Source organism: Pituophis catenifer, unplaced genomic scaffold, assembly GCF_029215685.1.
Source record: "Pituophis catenifer annectens isolate HBS135680 unplaced genomic scaffold, rPitCat1.0.hap2 SCAF_10, whole genome shotgun sequence".
Lineage (NCBI taxonomy): Eukaryota > Metazoa > Chordata > Lepidosauria > Squamata > Colubridae > Pituophis > Pituophis catenifer.
The window spans coordinates 31,179,096-31,197,705 of record NW_027256890.1 but is presented as its reverse complement, the minus strand read 5'-3'; the positions used below and the strand labels follow the sequence as shown (position 1 = coordinate 31,197,705).

At 54.8% G+C, this 18,610-nt stretch overlaps 1 protein-coding gene across 1 annotated transcript; it reads left to right on the top strand.

Moving 5' to 3' along the window:
• Positions 1–2,234: 2,234 nt before the first annotated feature.
• MEX3A (mex-3 RNA binding family member A) lies at positions 2,235–17,746 on the top strand. Its single transcript, XM_070951079.1, has 3 exons — positions 2,235–2,596; positions 2,634–2,785; positions 16,644–17,746. The coding sequence occupies exons 1-3, from the start codon at positions 2,235–2,237 to the stop codon at positions 17,744–17,746; spliced, it is 1,617 nt and encodes a 538-aa protein (XP_070807180.1).
• The last annotated feature ends 864 nt before the right edge of the window (positions 17,747–18,610 follow it).

The window sequence follows — 18,610 nt, the reverse complement described above, 5'->3', positions numbered from 1 at the left end:
GTAGAACAGAGACTTTGTGGCACCTGAAACCCTTCAAAAGTTTTATTACAGCCTTTGGTGAGCCACTGCCCGGTTCATACCCCTAATGACGAGGAAATGTGTGCCTGGTGGCAGGAATGAGGGTGGCAGAGAGTGGCAAGGCAGAACGGAGGGGTCTAGACGGTGCTAATTACTTTATGAATGCTCTCCATTCACAAAGCAAAGGCTGCTTGATAACAGTCTCTGATGTTTCCGCTTTCTGTGCTGCTGAACACACGATAGGCCACGAATTTAATGGGCATTGCTAGTAAATGGTGCTCTCTCTCTCTCTCTCTCTCTCTCTCTCACACACACACACACACACACACACACAGAAAGAGAGTCACAGATGATCAGGTGTAGAAGCTCCTGATGTTGAGTGGGATGCAGTCAGATCCTTAACGGTGTTGCCGGTGTAGACGTGGGATAAAATTAGCATCTCTGGGTCCTGAATGGCTGTGCTTTTGACTCAGATTAACAAATGATCACAATGTGGAATATCACAAAGGGCAACCCCCAAAACCTGATCCAGCAGGGACTGTTCTTAAGTGGTTGTTGAACAGAAGGGCAGATTTCAGGACAAAACAACTGCAATTGTTTTTCTGAACTGCAGCATCAGTTTCACTGAACAATTGGCTTCTGGCCCAAGGATATTCGTCCTTAAAAATGCTCCATGCCTTCATTAATAACTATACAAGTTTGTCCGAGGCTTCGGCATGGTTTCCAAGCTGTTAACAGGTTAAATTGGGCTGCTCCCGCCGAGGGGCTTCTAGGCTCCAGGGTGCAAAAGAGGGTCCCTCCGGCTGGAGGGCCTGCAGAGCCCGAATTCCCAGGGGCCAGCGCTCTCTCCCCCTGGGGCTCTGGACGCCAAGAGAGCCCGCCATCCCCCGGCCACTTCGCTTCGGGCCCTGCGGCGGGTTTCTGCCCTCGGCAACCCGTCCCCGCGCTCCAGCCCGAGCGCGGAGCGAGGCCGGAGCTTCCTCCGCGAGTCGGGCGAGCCCAGAGCCAAGCAGGGCACCGCCACGCCCAGGACGCGGCGGGCTGCACCTGCCCCGCGCTGCCAGGTCGGAGCGGCTCCGGCGGGCTCGCCCTGCGTGCCATGGGCCCGGTGGGTCGGGTCGGGGAGGGGGCTCCTGCCGGAGAGAGGCTCGCAGCCCCGGCGCCCACGCCAGCCGCCCCCGCGCGCCCGGAGAGCGAAAAGGGGGTGTGTGAGCCGCCCGGGAAACTACATCCCCCATCAGCCTCCGGGCCTCTTGGCCAGGCTCGCCTTCGAGCTGCAGCCAGGGACTTGGAAACAAAAGAAGCCTCGGCATCCCCCGCCCGCCCGCTCCTCCCGCGGCCGGAGCCCTTCCTCGCCCCGGACTCCGGCTCGGCGGGCCTTGCCGGCTGGCTGGCTGGTGGCCGGCCAAGGCGGGCGGACTCGGGCGCTCCTCGGTTCTGCCGGGTCTCCCCGCCCCTCCGCGCTTCTGCTGCGCGCTCTCGCTCGCCTCTCTCCCGGTCTCCATCTCCACACCCCCTTCGCTGCCAGGCGGGGTCTGGGAGAGCAGCGAGAGCAGAAAGCAGGGAAGGGAAGAAGGAAGGAAAGAAGGAAGAAAAGAAAGAAGGCGAAGGAAGGAAGGAAGGAAGGAAGGAAGGAAGGAAAGGAGACAGAGAGAGAGAGAGAGAAAGAAAGAAAAAGACGAAAGAAAGAAAAAGACGAAAGAAAAGAAAGAAAGAAAGAAAGAAAGAAAGAAAGAAAGAAAGAAAGAAAGAAAGAAAGAAAGAAAGAAAGAAAGAAAGAAAGAAAGAAAGCGGGCGGACGCGCGGGAGAGCTTTGTGCGGCTGGCTGGATCCACGTTGGGCAGGAAGATCAGGTTTCAGCGCAGGCAGCACCGGGCGAGGAGGCGAGCCGCGCCGCGCCGCCAGAGGCGAAAGGAGCGGGGAGCTGGGGCTCGGCCAGCAGGGAAAGAAGGGAGGTGGGCGGGGGTCTCCGGCTCTTCCCTCCCGGCCGCCTCGCTCCCCCTCTTTGTGCCTCCCCCTCCCTCCTCGCAGGCTCTTTGTTCCCCTCCTCCTCCTCCTCTCCTCCCCCCCGCCCAGCCCCCTCCCCTCCCTCCCAGCCCACCAGCAGCAGCAGCAGCAGCAGCAGCAGCCGCCCCAGCGAAAGCAGGAGCAGCCCCATCCTCGCCATCCCGCCGCCGCGCCCCCCCACCCCCCTCTCTCCCCAGCCTTTGTTAGCCATGCCTAGCCTGGTAGTGTCAGGGATAATGGAAAGGAACGGGGGCTTCGGGGACCTGGGCTGCTTCCCGGGGAGCAGCAAGGACAGGGCGCTGCTGGAGGACGACCGGGCGCTGCAGCTGGCCCTCGACCAGCTCTGCCTGCTGGGCTTGGGGGAGCCTTCGGCCGGCGCCGCGCCCTCCGCCGCCGCCGCCTCGGCCTTGGGGGGCGGCGGGGCGGCGGACGACAGCAGCGGCGGCCAGCCGGCGCAGCCCCCGCCGCCGCCGCAGCCCCAGCAGCCCGCGCCCCCGCCGCCGCCCCCCCCCGCCGCCCCCGCCGCCCTCGGCCCAGCCGCCGCAGCAGCCCCCGCCGCCCCCCGCCCCCAAGGGCTCCTCGGGGGCCGCCATCCCGCCGCCGCCCCCGCCGCCGCCGCCGCCGCCCGGAGCCCCCGAGGCCGGCAAGCTCTGCGTGCTCTACAAGGAGGCCGACCTGCGGCTGAAGAGCAGCTCCAACACCACCGAGTGCGTCCCGGTGCCCAGCTCCGAGCACGTGGCCGAGATCGTGGGCAGGCAAGGTGAGCCGGGCCGCCGAGGGGACGGACGGACGGGAGGCAGGGAGGGAGGGAGGCCGCCATGCCCATTGTCTCCGCCGCCCCGCGCTCGCTCGCTCCCCTTCCCGGCACTGCCTCGGCCGAGGAGGGCCACTCCCCCTCGGCCGCCCGGTCCCGCGGCGCCCGCTCCCCTCGGCCGCGCTCCCGCCTTCCTGCCTTTGTGCTCGGGCCGGCCGGCGGCTGCACTTGTCTTGTGGGCGCTGCCGGCCCTTTGCGCCTCCACCCCGGCCGGCCCCTCGGCCGACGCGCCCGCCTCCTGCTTTGGGCGCCCTCGGTTGGTGCCGGGGCGGCGGGCGGGAAGGGCCAGGCCGCCCTCCCCAAGTTGAGCGGGCCCCCGAGGGCCCCTCCGCGCAGGTGACTGCTGGGCACTGCAGGGCAGGCGCGGAGCGGGGCCTTCGGAGCCAGGCCCGCCGGGCGGGTCCCCCTCTTCGCCGCTGAGCCAGCCGCTCGTGCCGCTGGCGGAGGGGCCGGGAAGTTACGCTCCCTTTGTCTGCCTGGCGGTGCCCAGATGTGGCGGGCGGCGGGGGAGGAAGCGATGCGCGGCTCCGGCGCTCAGCCTGCCCAGAAACCCGCCGCTTACTTTTAATTGTGTGGGAGCCCCCCGCCCCCCGCCCCCCGCCCGCCCTTTGTGGCCGTCGAGCTCCCGCTCGGAGGGACGCGCGGCGCTTCTCAATGGGCCGCCGCTGCTGCTGGGGAGCCGGCGGGGAAGGCTGAGCGAAGCCCTTCTTTTGTTGGGAGCCTTTCTGGGAGCGAAAGGGGGTGTGGTTCTCCTCGGACTCTCGCGCGGCGGCGGCGGCTGCTGGGGGGGGAGCCGGGGAGGCGGCGAGCGCTGGACCCGGCAGAGGCGTCGGGAGAAGCCGAATGGAGTCGAACTTGGGCAGGGGGACCTCGGAACCTCCGGACCGTCCGCCTCGGCCTTCCCTCGGCCCCGGCGCTCCGTTCTGGCGGCCGCTGAGGGGCTGCCGAGGCTGCCTCCCTCCCGGGGCTCTTCCAGCTCTTCTTTGGCGTCCGGTGTAGGCGGGGAGGGGGACTCGGGCTGCCCCACCCTCCGGGAAAGAGCGCCCGCCGCTGCTGAAGTCCCAGTCTTTAAGGGGGGGGGAGGGAATGGCGACGATGAAGAAACATGCGAGGCAGGAACGGCTTGGAACTAGGTTGCAGCTCCATATTGATATGCGCCAGGAAGAAAGGAGGGGGGGTCTTTGCTGGGGCTCTGGGCAGAAGTGGGAAACCGGGATTCAGGGAGGGGGTCTTGCTGTGGTGGAAAAGGAACTTGGGTGAAGTTGGAAAGGTCTGACTTTTGAATCCAGTCAGTACAATGGAACCAGCGGTGGGTTTTCTGCTGCTAAAGCTAGGAGGCTTTGAGGCCCACCAGCTGTGCTCCTGCAGCAGAGAGGACCCTTCCCGCCCCCTCCAAGGAGCACCTTTCTGAGGCCTCACAGCAAATCTGGTTATAAATCCTCCAGAAAAAGGGGGATTATAAAGATCTGCCTGTGCCCTAAAATCACTTCATTCAGAGTTCATTCACAGGCTCTGAAAAAGAAAGAAAGAAAAGGTACAGAGAAGAGCCCCTGACATTCTGGGGGTGTGTGGGTGGGTGTGTGGGTGCCTCCTCCCCCTCCCCTTGTTTTCCCACTGTCCAGGCTGGCCCACCAACCCAAATCCCCCTCTGTCCAAGCCCTCCGCTGCCACGGCGGTGGTGCAGGCAAAGCCCTCGGAAGGTGCATTGCAGCGGAAGCCACTCTGCTCTTTGTTTAATTAGGCTGGGCTCTTGTGAGGGGCTGGAAAGGGTCCCCGCTTGTATTATTTTCATGTTATTTTAAGTCGTGTTTTAAGCCCTCTGCAAAATGGAATTGTGTGCGTGACTACAAAAGAAGCTTCTTTTCCATAGGCTGGGTTACCTGCTGACCCAAAGGGGCTGTTTGTGATCCACAGGGCAGAAAGCGGGGCTGGCAGGAAAGAATGGATTTGGGGGGGGGCGCAGATAAATCCCTCCCACCGTTTGCAACTCATATAAATACGTCTCGGCTGCATTCTGAGTGCGACTGTGTCCTCATCGCTTCTTGTTTGCCTTTTTCATTTTCCGTGGAATGAGGGGGCTATTTTGCATGCCCCCCAAACCAGAGAACCCATGACAAGGCCTAGCATCTCCTTGGCTGCTTCTGAAAGGCTCTCCCGCTGCCTCCAGGCAACAAAGAGGGTTCTCTGCCCCATTGTTCCCCAAGGGGCCTGGCGGTGGGGCTTTGGGGGAAATGCCTTCTCTGGAAGGCAGACAGCATGGCTTCCATCTGGGCCCCACTTCATTCACCTTGCTTGAATTTTGGGAAATGGCAGAAAATGGTCCTCCTTCATGGCCTCCGCAAACAAATAAAAGGATATGCTGAGAAGCTCAGCTTTGCAAATGTATTGTGGTTGAAGCCAATGAAAAGAAACTGGTCTCTCTTGGATAAGTGACATTCGGTTCTGCTTGCCCTTTCTCAATACATGGCTGTAAATAGATGTGTCTCCCCCCCCCCCGCCGTTGTGATTCATGGGGTGGGGGTCACTCCTGGGGAACCAAGTCCTATTTCCCAGTTGGCTTTCTCCAGATTTTGAAGGGATCCAGAGAAGGGGGAGGGAGGGGTGGGGATGGGACTTAACTTGAGCGCAAGAAAACCTGGAGACAGAAGCTTTCGGCTTGCTTACAAATAAGCGTTTGCGAAAGCAGCCCCGGTTTAAATCTAATCTTCTTCACGGGGGTAAGTTCTTTCCTCCATCAGCAAGGCAAAGTCAGTGACAAGGTGTGCTAGGAGGAAGGTCAGCTGCCTGTGCACAAGAGACCATTAAAGACTCGGTTGTCTCCCTGAAGGCTTCTCTCCTGCGCCCCCCCCCACCCACCCACCCCGGGCTGGAGGAACAAAACGGAGGGCCTCCAACCCCAACAGCCAAAAATGGAATTCAACTTCCAAAAAGTGGGGCCAGGCTTTCGTGGGAAACACCTGTCATTTTCTCATGCAACTGGATTTCCATGGAGAGGTGTGGAAAAGTGGATCCAGCTGACGGGAAAGGTAGCCTAAGAATGACCAATTTCCTTGAACCGTTTTGCATTCTGTGTCTCTGAAAAGCCACTTCGAGTGGAGGGGAACAATCTGGGCTCTGCTGCTGCCGTTTGCGAAGGACGCAGGATAGCTTTGTGTTCGAAATGCAAGCATCTGCCCAGCTCTCCACTTCTTTCATTATTATTTAATTATTAATCTTACTTCTACTTTGCTCCATCCTAACGGCTCGTCGACAGAGCAGGAAATTTGCTACCAGAAGAAGAAGGAAAAAAAGAGGAAAATAATAGCCAATTGAGACACGCAACGTTTCAACCTTGGTTTCGCTGAGCCAATGGCGGAGTTCAGGATATGGCGTGGTGATGAGGATTTTGCGCTGATCCCAGGGGATCCGGGTTCAGATCCTCTCTCAGCCTTGGGAGCCCCCTGGGCAAATTGAGGCCCCGCACTTCCTCTGCTGCTGTGGGAGGGAGGGATGTACCTCTTGGGGGTCATGGTGGAAAAGAGGGGCAGATACCTGCCGGCCAATTCAATAAATAAAGCATGGAGCCCTTGCACAGCGTGGAGCCACCAAACTCTTTGGGTTGAGCCTGTCACGTGGTCTTTTGTTAACCTGCATTCAGGGTTGAGCATGTTGTGTGAAGCCAGCTGCATCTGGTCAGTAGCTACTAAGAAGGGGCAGCTGGATGCTCAGTGCTTGACAATGCTCCTGGGAACAGGCCCAGGCTCAGCCTTGGGGGGCTTCCAGATCAGGCTCTCGGGTGGAAATCCCCCCTCCTTCCTGGGATAATTTTTCTTTGCAATTCTCCCACCTTCCTTCTTTTCGGGAAAACAAAATGTGTTGAGGAAGAAAAGAAGGCCCACAATGCCTTTTGATGAGTGGCTGCAGGAGCCATCTGGCTGGGAACCCCCTTGGCCAGATCTCTAGAGGGGAATAATGAGTGTGGCAACCCTCCCATCACATACCCTTCTCTTCGGGCTGGGCCTGGGGATGATGGGTGCCGCAGAGTGGCCTTCAACTGGTGACGGAAGGGCAGATGAAACTTGCATTTCCAAAAGCTTGTTCTGGCTCTCCTTGGATTGTCTGGATCCCCTTGTGTTGAACCCAGAGGAGATCCCGCTGAGAACAGGTGTGGTGCCCCTTTGATGGCAGGGTCTGCTCTCATGTGGGGCCCGTTGTGGGAGCTTCACCTGCATATGGGAGGCCCCATCGGGATCAAGGGAGGGGTTTCCCAATAGCTGCTAAAGCTCAAGAAGACTGATTAACCTGACAGGAGAATGAACCACCATGGAACCACAGCTGCATCCACAGAACCTTCTGTCCAGCAGGCTGGAGTTGAGGGGCCTCACCTGATGGGGAGCATCCTCTGTGCTGCAGCTGCCCTCCTGGCTGGGGTGGGGGATATAATTGAGGTGAAGTTGAGGATGGGGATAGAGATGAAGATGACGGAGAAGATGGAGATGATGATGGAAATGAAGATGGAGATGTATTATGATGGAGAAGATGGAGATGGAGAGGATGGAATGGAGACAGATGGAGATGGAGAGGATGATGGAGGGGGGAGGGGGATAGAAATGATGAGATGGTGGAGATGAAGATGATGGAGAGATGGAGACAAATGGAGATGAAGATGGATGGAGGTGATGGAGACAAGGATGGTGGAGATGGAGGGCAGATCCACCTATTGTCCTGCAGGGCTACAAGTTAACACAATATTCTTTGTCAGCCCCCCTTAATAGTCCAGGCCTGAAGGTGACAATGCTGTTAATATGGAGACAGTTTTCTCGTGTAATAATAAAATTAAATGGGAGCCACCAGAGGAGGCTGAGGATTATCTCCCAATCACGGGCACAGGGCTGGCAGGCCAATTCTGAGAAAACTGGGTGGCTTAGCTGAAGCTCTTGGCCTCCCAGATGCTGTTTTATCCTGGATGGATTTTGGATCCCCTCACAAGCCTGCAACAAAGGCCGAATTTTGCCCCTGGGACCCGCCACTCTTGCCTCGTACTACCCAGATGCACATACTGCTCCAGAGCAGCTGCAGAGGGCAATTCTCATACTATTAAGTGGTTGCGGAGGCTTTTCCAAGACAGGGAGGACCAACGGCGACTGAACAGGAAGGTACCCTGGGCTTGGAGCTCTTTTCCAGAAGTTGAGGGGCTGGACACGAACCAACATCCACCCCTTGGCATTTGTAATTCCTGAGCGAGTGGATGAGGTAGTCTCAGTGATCACAAAACGGAAGCGGTGAGTCAGATGTTCAAATAATCATCACGGACAGAAGCTGCGTATTCCCAAACTCAGGCGATGACTTTATTTATGAGATCAGAATCTTTCTCAACCTTGGCAACTTCAAGATGGGTGGACTTCATCTCCCAGAATCCCCTCTGCCTTTCTGGCCTTTTTTCCAAGAGCTCCAAGCCCAACTTCTCCCCAAGTCTTGGGGGCAGCTTTCCCTCGCCCCCATTTCCCTTGAAACAGAAATCTGACAAGGCAAATGGGGCCAGCAAACAACCTTCGCACAAGCAGCTAACGCAGAGTCCCAGTTTCCCAAAATGCAGCATGAACAAGCCATACACAGATGGTCCTTGACATACAACTTTGTTTAGTGATCGTTCAAAGTTACAACGGCACTGCAAGAAGTGACCAGTTTTCACATTTACGGCTGTTGCAGCCTCCTCATGGTCACGTCATCAACATTTAGACGCTTAACAATTGACTAATATTTGTGACAGTCGCTAAGTCCCCTTCCGTGACCTTGGGACAAGCAAAGTCAATGGGGAAGCCAGATTCACTTAACAACCACTTAACAACTGCAGTGATTCACTTAACAGCTGTGACAAGAAAGGTCGACAAATGGGCAAAATTCAGTTAACAAACGTCACTTAGCAGCAGAAATGTTGAGCTCGTTCCTTTATGACCGGAGGGATCTCGTGTACAAAGCAGGCGTTACTCAACCCCCGTTTAGCCTTGTCCTTGAGATCCACAAAGGAGTTGCGCCAGCTTGGGTGATACCTCGGTTTCCTCCTATCCACGCCCTTGTCCAAGGCTTGCCAAGGCTTCCTGCCCACCTGTCCAAGAGGCGGGTAAGGGAAAGGGAAGCGCTGAGAGAGCACCGGCTCCTCTGCCCTGGGGGGAGGAGGAGAGAGGGGGGTGAACACTGCCGTCTCTGTGGCGGTTCCCTGTGGAGGGGAAGGGCACGGGGGCCTTGCCAGCCTGCAGGGAGGGGCACTTTGTGACCAGGAAAAGATTCAGCATTTGAAGATTGGTGCCACCAGGTGTGCTGAGTCTCCTTCCACATCTGTATGCACCAACAATGTTCTTCCTTGGAACCTGCGCTGAGGGCTACTTTGGAGCAAGGCAGGGTGACCCCCCTCAGCCAAGCTAGGCCTCTGTGCCACTCTGGCGCTTCAGGTTGCCACACCTCAATTAACCCTTCCGGGCCTTTCCTTCCACCCACCTTGCCACCCCCTGCATTCAAGAGTCTTCCGTAGTGCCAGCTGCTCCTGCTTCGGGGCTGCCTTCAACCCAGTCTGGATTTCAATCTGCGGCACTGGTTCTGACTCTGCTGGTTGGGTTTTCGTCCTGGGGCCCAACTCGCAGGCCTCCCCCAGCCAGGAACTGCTGCGTTCACATGAGCTGCTCCGCTCCTGGCTCAAAGAGGGCAGCCCTCTTCACAGAAGCGGATGAAGCCCACCTGCCAATCTTGGTAGGGCCCGTCCTGTGAACTGGGTCTCTGAGAGGCTTCCTCCGTCTCCTTCCAGTCTCTTGCCGGGTGGCCTTTCCTGCAACAGAGACGGGAATCCAGCTTCAATCACAGCAGAAGCAGCCCTGAAAACTGGAATGGCAGAGCGGAGCTGTCCAGGGAGCTGGTTCAGGCCTGAGATGGGGGTGCAGGGTGGGAGATGGTGGCCTTGTCTGTAGAGCAGCCCAGCAGGAAGACACCAGCAAAGGCTGTGCGCCTGGGCCTGCTACCTCTGCCATTGGAGGAGGCCGAGGACCAGGCCTGTCTCTTCTGCCTTTCCTTGGCAGTTACTGCTGAGCTGGCAGCCGCCATCGGCCCAGCGTTCCCCATGGATGGGGGGCTGGCTATGATTTCTTAGGGCTGTGGAAGAACTAAGGAGGCATTTCCTGACAGGGAGAACAATTAACCAGTAGAACGGCTTCCCTCCAGAAGTTGTGGGTGCTCCAACACCGGAGGTTTTCAAGGAGAGACTGGGCAGCCATTTGTCCAGAATGGTATAGTGTGTCCTGCTTGGGGTTGGACTAGAAGACCTCCAGTGTCCCTTCCGACTCTGTTATTCTGCATTCTGTAGACAGAAGAGCTCTTAAAACCGGGAAGAGAAGTTCAGGATTGGAACCCAGAGCAGGAAGGCTTGGTGGGGGGGGGGGCGGGGGGGCGGTGCTGTTCAGTGTTGAATGGATCCTCCTGGCCAGGAAGGCAGATGCTCTGTGGGGAGCGAGGGCCAGGCTGAGGCATGCAATGCTGCTGAGTGGGGCTATTGGTGACTACTGAGGGGGGGGGGTGTAGGGGGGCCTGAGTATCAGTCCTGCAGAGGTCTGCAGCCCCGCCCCTTTCCTGCAGTCTCCGGATGCTGAAAGTTGGCAGCTAAACTGCCCAGTTTGGCGGGGAAGCTTTGTGCTGTATGCAGCAATGAGCCAAACCAGGTATGCGAGATGGTAGCTTCTCCGCCCTCCCCCCACGTCAACAGGCCCCTGTGACCTGCCTTAAAGGAAAGGGAGGTCAAGGCAACTGCAGCTGAGATTTGGGCAAAGAACAATGGGGCTGCGGGTTTCTTGGCTCCTTGGACCCCTGGAATGAAATACTTTTGGGGCTTTGCAAAGAGGGACGGTTGGAAGCAGCTGCTGGGCTGAGTCAATGGCCCCCATGTTTATCATGCAAATGTTTTACAAATTGGCCGCTCTGCCCCCGGAGCCTGTTGGCTCCCTTCAGAGGTGAAGGGCAGGATTCTGCCTAGATCCGGACATGTCCTCAGAACTGTGCTTCATGCAGTCTGGCAGCATGAAGGCAATGGGAAGAAGACTTGCTAGTTCCATTTTGCCAGTGTTAATGGTCCATTTCTGGTGACGGGGAGGCCGTTGGCCACTACTGGTTTCTGACAACAGTCCTGGCTCTTGCAATCTCGCGTATGTTGAAGTGTAAGCACCGGGGCCAAAAGTGTGGCTGTTCACGGGGAAGATTCAGAAACGTAGGAGCCCAATTCTGCTTCCAAAGCTCCAGAATTGAAGCCTTCAGACACACAAAAGGCTTTGTGTTTTAGGATTAGTGGGAGCCAAGCAGAGCTTTCCCGTTGAAGGGGTTCCTTGCGGATCTTGGTCAAGGCATGCAAAGGGGTCCAGGGTCACAGCATTGTGTCTGCCCCGGGGAGAGTTCCGGCTGTGAATTTGGGGCACCTGGTCTGTTGCTTGCCTCGTCCCTTGCCAGCTGGTACCTGTCTCAGGACACCTTCTGCTGCTTCTGCCCCCTGCGTGAGCCCCCTTCCCTGCTTCCCATCTCAGCCCCTGCCTCCTGAGCATCCTGAAAAGATCTCTCAAAGCCCAGCTGGGTGGGGCAGCCCCCAATTGCCCACAATTCTTGGAGAGAGCCAGCCCGCCCACCCGCCCTGCTGGGGTGATGGTGCCAATTTTAGATAGAAAAGGCAGCAGGGTGGGGGCACACTTCTGATGACTGGCTGGCTCACTCCAGGACATGGGTTTTGGAAAATAAATCTTCGCTTGTTTAAAAAAAAAAAAAGGTTGCATTTAACATTGCAATCGTCATTCTCCAGCACAAAGGCCCTCTTCTGTACAGATATCAGAAAAGAATATTGATGATTAGTCCAATCCGATCTGTATTATGAGACAGATTTAAGACATCTGATTCCCGGCTTCATCGGACCCAATAGAGAAAGTTTCATTCCTCGTGAGTAATGTTCCTGGAAAGGGAGGCCAGGGAGCTCTCCTCAGGACCTTCCTGGGGCTACCTCTGTTCCAGGTTTGTTGCAGTTCTCAGTGCAAAATTGTATGACTGAAATAAAAAAATTTTAAAATGTTTTTGTGATGGTAACCTTTACACTACACACTTAACTAGCTCAGGGTTTCTCAACCTCGGTCATTATTTAGAGAGATCCAAGATATATGGACTCCAATTCCCAGCATTCCAGTGGCTAGGGAAGTCTGGGAGTCGGAGTTCACACATTTTAAGGTTGCTGAGGTTGAGAAATCCTGAGCTAGATCACAATTAGTTTGTTAGTGAACTGACAGTTTTAGTATGTTTGGCCCTGAGACCTCAGTGCCTCCTCCTCCTCCTCTCACTTTGCAGAGAGCCTCTCGCACCCACTTCAGTCTCTTGCCTTTGTGCTCTCTACAAAAGGAATATCTTTATGCCTTTTCTACAAGTCATGGATTACAAGTGGGGTGTTCCTGTGTAAACATTTCTGTTCTTACCCTCAGGATCACCCACCACTTTACGCAGTTCTATCACTTTCTGTACTCTCACAATCACAGCCTCCTTAAAGGAGTAAGAAAACGCAAGAGAAGGCTTCCTTGCCAGATGGATTGGGGCCAGTTGGTAAAATAGTTGTAGCTGCCTGCTTGGTGCCATTGGAGTGTTTGCCAGTGTCTGGCTTAGCTGCACCTGGGAGAATTTTAATTCTGAGGTTCTGTGTGTTCTTAAGGGTGATAAACATGAATTATAGTAGCCGGAACCGGAGGAAATTAGGGTTCCTGATGCTGTGCAGAGATCCTACACAGGGCATTTTGTGAAGGGGGGGATCATGTGGGCTTTTTCAGCTCCTCTTTTTCCAGGTTATGATCTGCAGAAGAGCTTGTCTTTTTTTTTTTAATTTGTTTTATATGCCACCCTTCTCTAAAGACTCAGGGCGGCTTACAATGCATTAAGCAATATCCTTCATACTTTTTGTATATTTATACAAAGTCAGCTTATTGCCCCCACCATCTGGGTCCTCAATTTACCTACCTTAGAAAGGATGGAAGGCTGAGTCAACCTTGAACCTGGTGAGATTTGAACTTGCAGTAATTGCAGGCAGCTGATGTTAATAACAGTGCTTTAGTCTGCTGCGCTACCAGGGCTCCTTTTGGGGGGAGGGTTGGTGCTTCTGTGGTCAAGATCTCCTAAATCTCCTCTTTGGTTAGTTGAGATGAAACCCACCCTCCTGGCACCCCATTTTTTTACATCTTCAGCCAAAGGAAATTTGGACAAATCCTGAGCGGCAAGGATTTGCAGAGATGGGGACTTGCTGTTCTGGCCTTTGAGGTGCTCCTCCATTCGTTGTGCTTGCTGAGGATGGGTCTTGACTTATGGCCTTGATTTGCTTAACAACTGTTCAAAGTTGTGATGGATCCCCCCTCCCAAAGGTCTTTATGGCCTTACTTTTCACCAGGTTCCAAAGTTCCGACAGCCATACACCCCCCGCGGTCACTTGACTGCATTTTGCAGGTTTGGTAACCAACCTGCATTTAGACATTTGCAGCACCCCATGGTTATTTGACCATGATCTATGACATTTTTTGTCAAAAATTGGCCTTCTAATTTTCAGCAAAAACGTCCTAGAGTGAACAATGGCTGACTTAACGAGCATCACAAAAATGGCTGTAAAATTGGATTGGTTACATGCATGACCTGCTTTACAACGGTCACAGCTTATGCTGTCATGGGCAGGCACCGTCAGTTCCTGTACAAGCAGCGTAAGGCTCTGGGTAGCTTCTGTGCCCTGCTCGAGAAGGTGCCCGAAATGGTGCCCTCCCAGGCAGCCCCTGGTGGAACGGCCTCATGGCTCACGCCGCTCCAGCAGGCTGGCTGTGGGGTTGGGCCCTGGTGGTCTGGCCGGCTGGGCGAGATGGGCTAACTTCCATTTAGTAAAGGAGCTCATCCTGAAAACGGGGAACGAAGCCTTGGGCTACTCCCAGGGGTCTTGAGCTGGATGAAGCATCCTTGTTGAGAACAGGGGACCCCTCAAAGCAGAGACTGCTGCTAGGGATTCCCCCTTCCCAGCCCTTCGGAGAAGGAGCTGCCAGCCTCTTCAAACTTCCACCAGCTCCCCTGAGCTGCAGGATGCGGGGGGGGGGGGGCGCAGATCCCCTCAAAAGTCTTGCAGGGCAGATGCCCCCCACCAACCTTCTTGCTGGACTCATGGGTCCACCTGCTGCTCCTTCCACTCTCCTCTTTGGGGCCTGCCTCCAGGCACACGGGCACACCCCCCCCAACCCAACCCAGCTCCTGTTCTTGCTGGCTCTCCCCTCTGCGTCCCCCACCACCATCATGAGGCTGGTGCAAATGACATTTGTTCTTGGTTAAGCTTCTGGCTTGATTTAGATTCTCTCCATCTGCTGCCTGCCTGGGCTCCCCCTTCCTTTGTCTCCGCGTCTGCATGACCCCTTTGTTGCTGTCAGCTCCATCTTTCCGTGGCTCCTGCCAGCACCGCTACGACCCTCTTCTCCCAGATTGGGTGGGGGGCAACCTTTGCAGAACCAGCAAGCTAGGAAAGGCAGCATCCCCAGAGGGATTTTGTCTCAAAAATGGTCCCCAGATGCTAGCAAATTGCGAAAGCCAGTTGAACAAGGAGGGCTGGACCAATCCTTGAGAAAGAGGAAGCAGGAGCGTGCACAAAGCCCCTCTCTCTGAACCCTTAAAGCAGCCACCTTTTCTCCCAGGGCTTTACGTCCGTTTTGGGATGTGAAGCAGCTGTAGATGCTCACCTGCGTGGAGGTGGCCCAAGGCAGCTTCCAAAGCAGCTGAGCTCGACCGGAGTGGGTACGAAGGAAGCTGCCTGGAGGGTTGGCAGGATCCATTCAGCCTTGCTGCAAATACACAGCCAATGAGGAAGGTTAATCTCTGGCGGACACACACACGCACGCCCACACACACACGCAAGTGATGCCCTTCTGGCTACCCCTGAGTTGGGATTCCAGAAAAGCCATGCTGGGCGTGTGTCTGCGAGGGATGAGTGTGGAATGTTTGGGGGCCTTCCAGGGCTGGGGAAGCACTGCAGTGGGCAGAGGGGCATTGATGAGTGGGGTGAGAAGGCAGGAATTCCATCCTGGCTGGGACCAGCAGAGGAAGGCAGGATGGGAAGCTGAGGACGGGCTATTCAGGAAGAAGATGGGTCTGGTAGTTTCTTTCTGGTCCTCAACCCTCATCCTGGAGGGCAGGGTGTCCGATCCTCAGTGGCCCTCAATTCCGTCTGTTGCCTTAGGATGCCCAATGGAATAAGCCTCCTCATTGGCTACTTATTGTGAATGAGGCAGCCGACCTGATGGGCATAAGTGAGACCTTATGGCAGAGTGGCAGGAAAGAGTGTGCCCAGATTGCTGCTCGGGATCTTTCCTTATTAATTGCAAACACACACACACAATCTATCAGAACTGGTGGACAATTTGGGTTCTTCTTGGCTTCTGTTCTGTTTCGATAAGAAGAATTTTGCACAAATCTGTCCTCCAGAGACTTTTCCAACAGCCACTCCTGCATGGGCTAAGCCAATGTGCTTTACGTATGGCTTCCCTTGGAGAATTCTCGGAAGCTGCTACTAGTCCCAAATAACGTTCTGCCCATTGCGTTGCCATCAAAAGCTTGCCGGAGCAATTCAAGCTATTGATTATCAACCACAAAGCCTTCATGGCAGGAGATCTACTAACCCTAACCTTAACCCTACCCAAGGGATCATTGGTCTTCCTGGTTTCTCCTGAGCCTGGGCACAATTGGCACAGACCCAGCGCCTTCCCTTGGGCCAGTCTCTCTCCACCCAAGCAACTTTAAGATGGTGGACTTCATGCTGGGTGAGGGATTCTGGGAGTTGAAGTCCAGCTGTCTTAAAATTGCTGGGGTTGAAGACCACTGCCTGAGGCAATGTCTCTTGATGGGCCCTAGGAAATCTGCCTTCTTTGTGCCAGCACCAGCTCTCTGAAATGCTTTCCCCACAAGGTCTCCCTCGCTCCTGCCCCCAGAATCTTTACAAAGGACGTTTGGTTCTTTTTCAAGAATGTTTTCCTTCCAGACATTTGGATTCTTAATTGGGTTTTATGATTATTTTTACTGTATATCACCCAGAATCAGAGTTGCAGAGTTAGGCATTGTTATAAATGGAATGGAACAGAATGGAAGAGAAAAATAGGAGAATAGAATTGAATATAATAGAATTGCCTTTGAAGAGCTAGGCAACATGCAACTTTGATGAATAGAATAGAATAGAATAGAATAGAATAGAATAGAATAGAATAGAATGGAACGTAGCATAACAGAATAGAAAAGAACATAGAATATAGAACAAAATAGAACTTAGAACAGAACAGAATAGGAGGTAGTCCTCAATTTGTGACTGGTCACTTAGCAATTTTTCACATTTACAACCGTTTCCAACATCCCATGGTCAGATGACAGTGATCCATGATATTTTTGCAGAAAGCTGGCGTATCCTTCTGGTTTCTAGCATGGCTGGCTGGGGAATTCTGGGAGTTGAAGTCCACCCATCTTAAAGTGGCCATGTTTGAGAAACAAACTTGTCCTAGGTGAATGGTATCCAGCCTGAGCTCAAACACATCCAGAGAATGTGTGTGTGTGTGTGTGTGTGTGTGTGTGTGTGTGTTGATTGTGAAACTGCTCTTAATATTAGAAAGGAAGAAGAGGAGCCGCTGCCTTCCCATTTTAGCCCCCTTCTGTGCCATTTTTCCTCAGTGGTCCAAGTGTCGTAAGATCCCTGTTTCCTCTGCATCCTTCAGATCTGGGTCCAGCTACTAAGTTTTCTTTCTCCTTTGTTTCTTCTCTCCTTTCAAAGGTTGCAAAATCAAAGCTCTGAGAGCCAAGACCAACACTTACATCAAGACCCCGGTTCGCGGCGAAGAGCCCGTCTTCATGGTGACTGGGCGACGGGAGGACGTTGCCATGGCCAGGAGGGAAATCATTTCGGCCGCTGAGCATTTCTCCATGATCCGTGCTTCCCGCAACAAGGCCGGCCCCGCCTTTGGCAGTGCCCCCACCTTGCCTGGCCAGGTCACCATCCGGGTCCGGGTCCCCTACCGTGTGGTGGGCTTAGTTGTGGGCCCCAAAGGAGCCACCATCAAGCGGATCCAACAGCAGACCAACACCTACATCATCACGCCCAGCCGCGATCGAGACCCTGTCTTTGAGATTACGGGGGCCCCTGGCAACGTGGAACGAGCCCGGGAGGAAATTGAAACTCACATCGCTGTCAGGACAGGCAAAATCCTAGAATACAACAACGAGAATGACTTCCTGTCCAGCAGTCCTGACTCAGGCATGGAAAACCGCTACTCGGAGGCCTGGCGGGTCCACACTCCGGCCCCGGGTTGCAAACCCCTCTCTACCTTCCGCCAGAATAGCCTCGGGTGCATCGGCGACTGCTCCTTGGACCCTGCCTATGAGACGCCCCGGCTGAATGACCAAAATGATTTCAATTACAGTTACCTCTTCCCTAACTACGGGGTCAACAAGCAAGATCTATATTATGGGGTCCCCGAGTCGGGAGCCCCTCTGTGGGCTGGCCAGGAAAACACCAATCCGGTTTCCGTGCTCTTCTCCAAACAGCGCTCGGGCAATGCCGGCACCCTCCACCCCAATTCACACCGCTCCCCCTCGTCATCTATCCAAGAGCCTCCCCTCTCCGGGCTTCCGAGACGATCTCAGGGGGAGCCCCTGCAAGGGTTCTCTAAATTGGGTGCTTCCGCGACCAGCCGGACATCCCTCTCGAGCAGCCGGGAGTGCATGGTGTGCTTCGAAAGCGAGGTAACGGCGGCCCTGGTGCCCTGCGGCCACAACCTCTTCTGCATGGAGTGTGCTGTGCGGATCTGCGAGCGGACCGACCCCGAGTGCCCGGTCTGCCACGCGGCAGCGACTCAGGCCATTAGGATATTTTCTTAAAACCAGCAGCAGCCGCGGAAACCCTGAGAAACAGGAAGACGAGTGAGTGAGAGAGAAGACGGATGGAAGGACATCTGAAGCAGGAACAAACACAGGAGAGAAACGAACATTAATTTAAAGAGGAAAGAAACTATTTTAGGAGCAATGTATGTTATTTTTAAAGAAAACAATGATAGTGGCGATGATGATGAAGATGACGGATACGATTTAACTGGAGAACCTATAAATATTTGGGCAGGAGATTTGATACGCAGTGGTTGACGGTGCTGATTTTCTTTCTCAAGATGGTCTGGGGGGGCTGGAGGAGGGGCTGGCCATCCGGTGGATCTGTGGCACCTCCTGGTGACCGAGAAACTTCTCCTTGGGGGCTGCTGCTCCTCCCCAACAACCCAGCTCTGGTGGTGGTCACAATATGGCCGGAAGGTCTTGGCCAGCCTGGCGGACAACAGCTTTGGAAAGAACTCAATCAGAAGGACAGGAGAAACGAATAAATGAGAGAGAAGCCTCTGGGAATATGATCAAACGAGGGCACAACTGCATTACCTCAACATTTAAAAAGAAAAAAAAAGAAGCAGCTAAAGACCTTTATATTCTCTGTTTCCTGTATTTTTTTTTTCTAAGAAAAGAAGTTTAATGAAAATGAATAATATTTGGGCCAGGGAAATGAGGAAAGGGGTCAGAAGAAGCCCTGGGTGAATCCTCCTGGCTACTTTAACCTTTTCGTTTGGAGTCTTCTGAGCCACCGCAAAGGGTTTTGAACATTGATCTTTCTTTTTCTATTCAAGCAGGGATTCATCTAATAAGAATCAGGAGTCACTAACAGGGTATTTCCAAAAAAGAACAAAAATCCCACATGCAAATCAA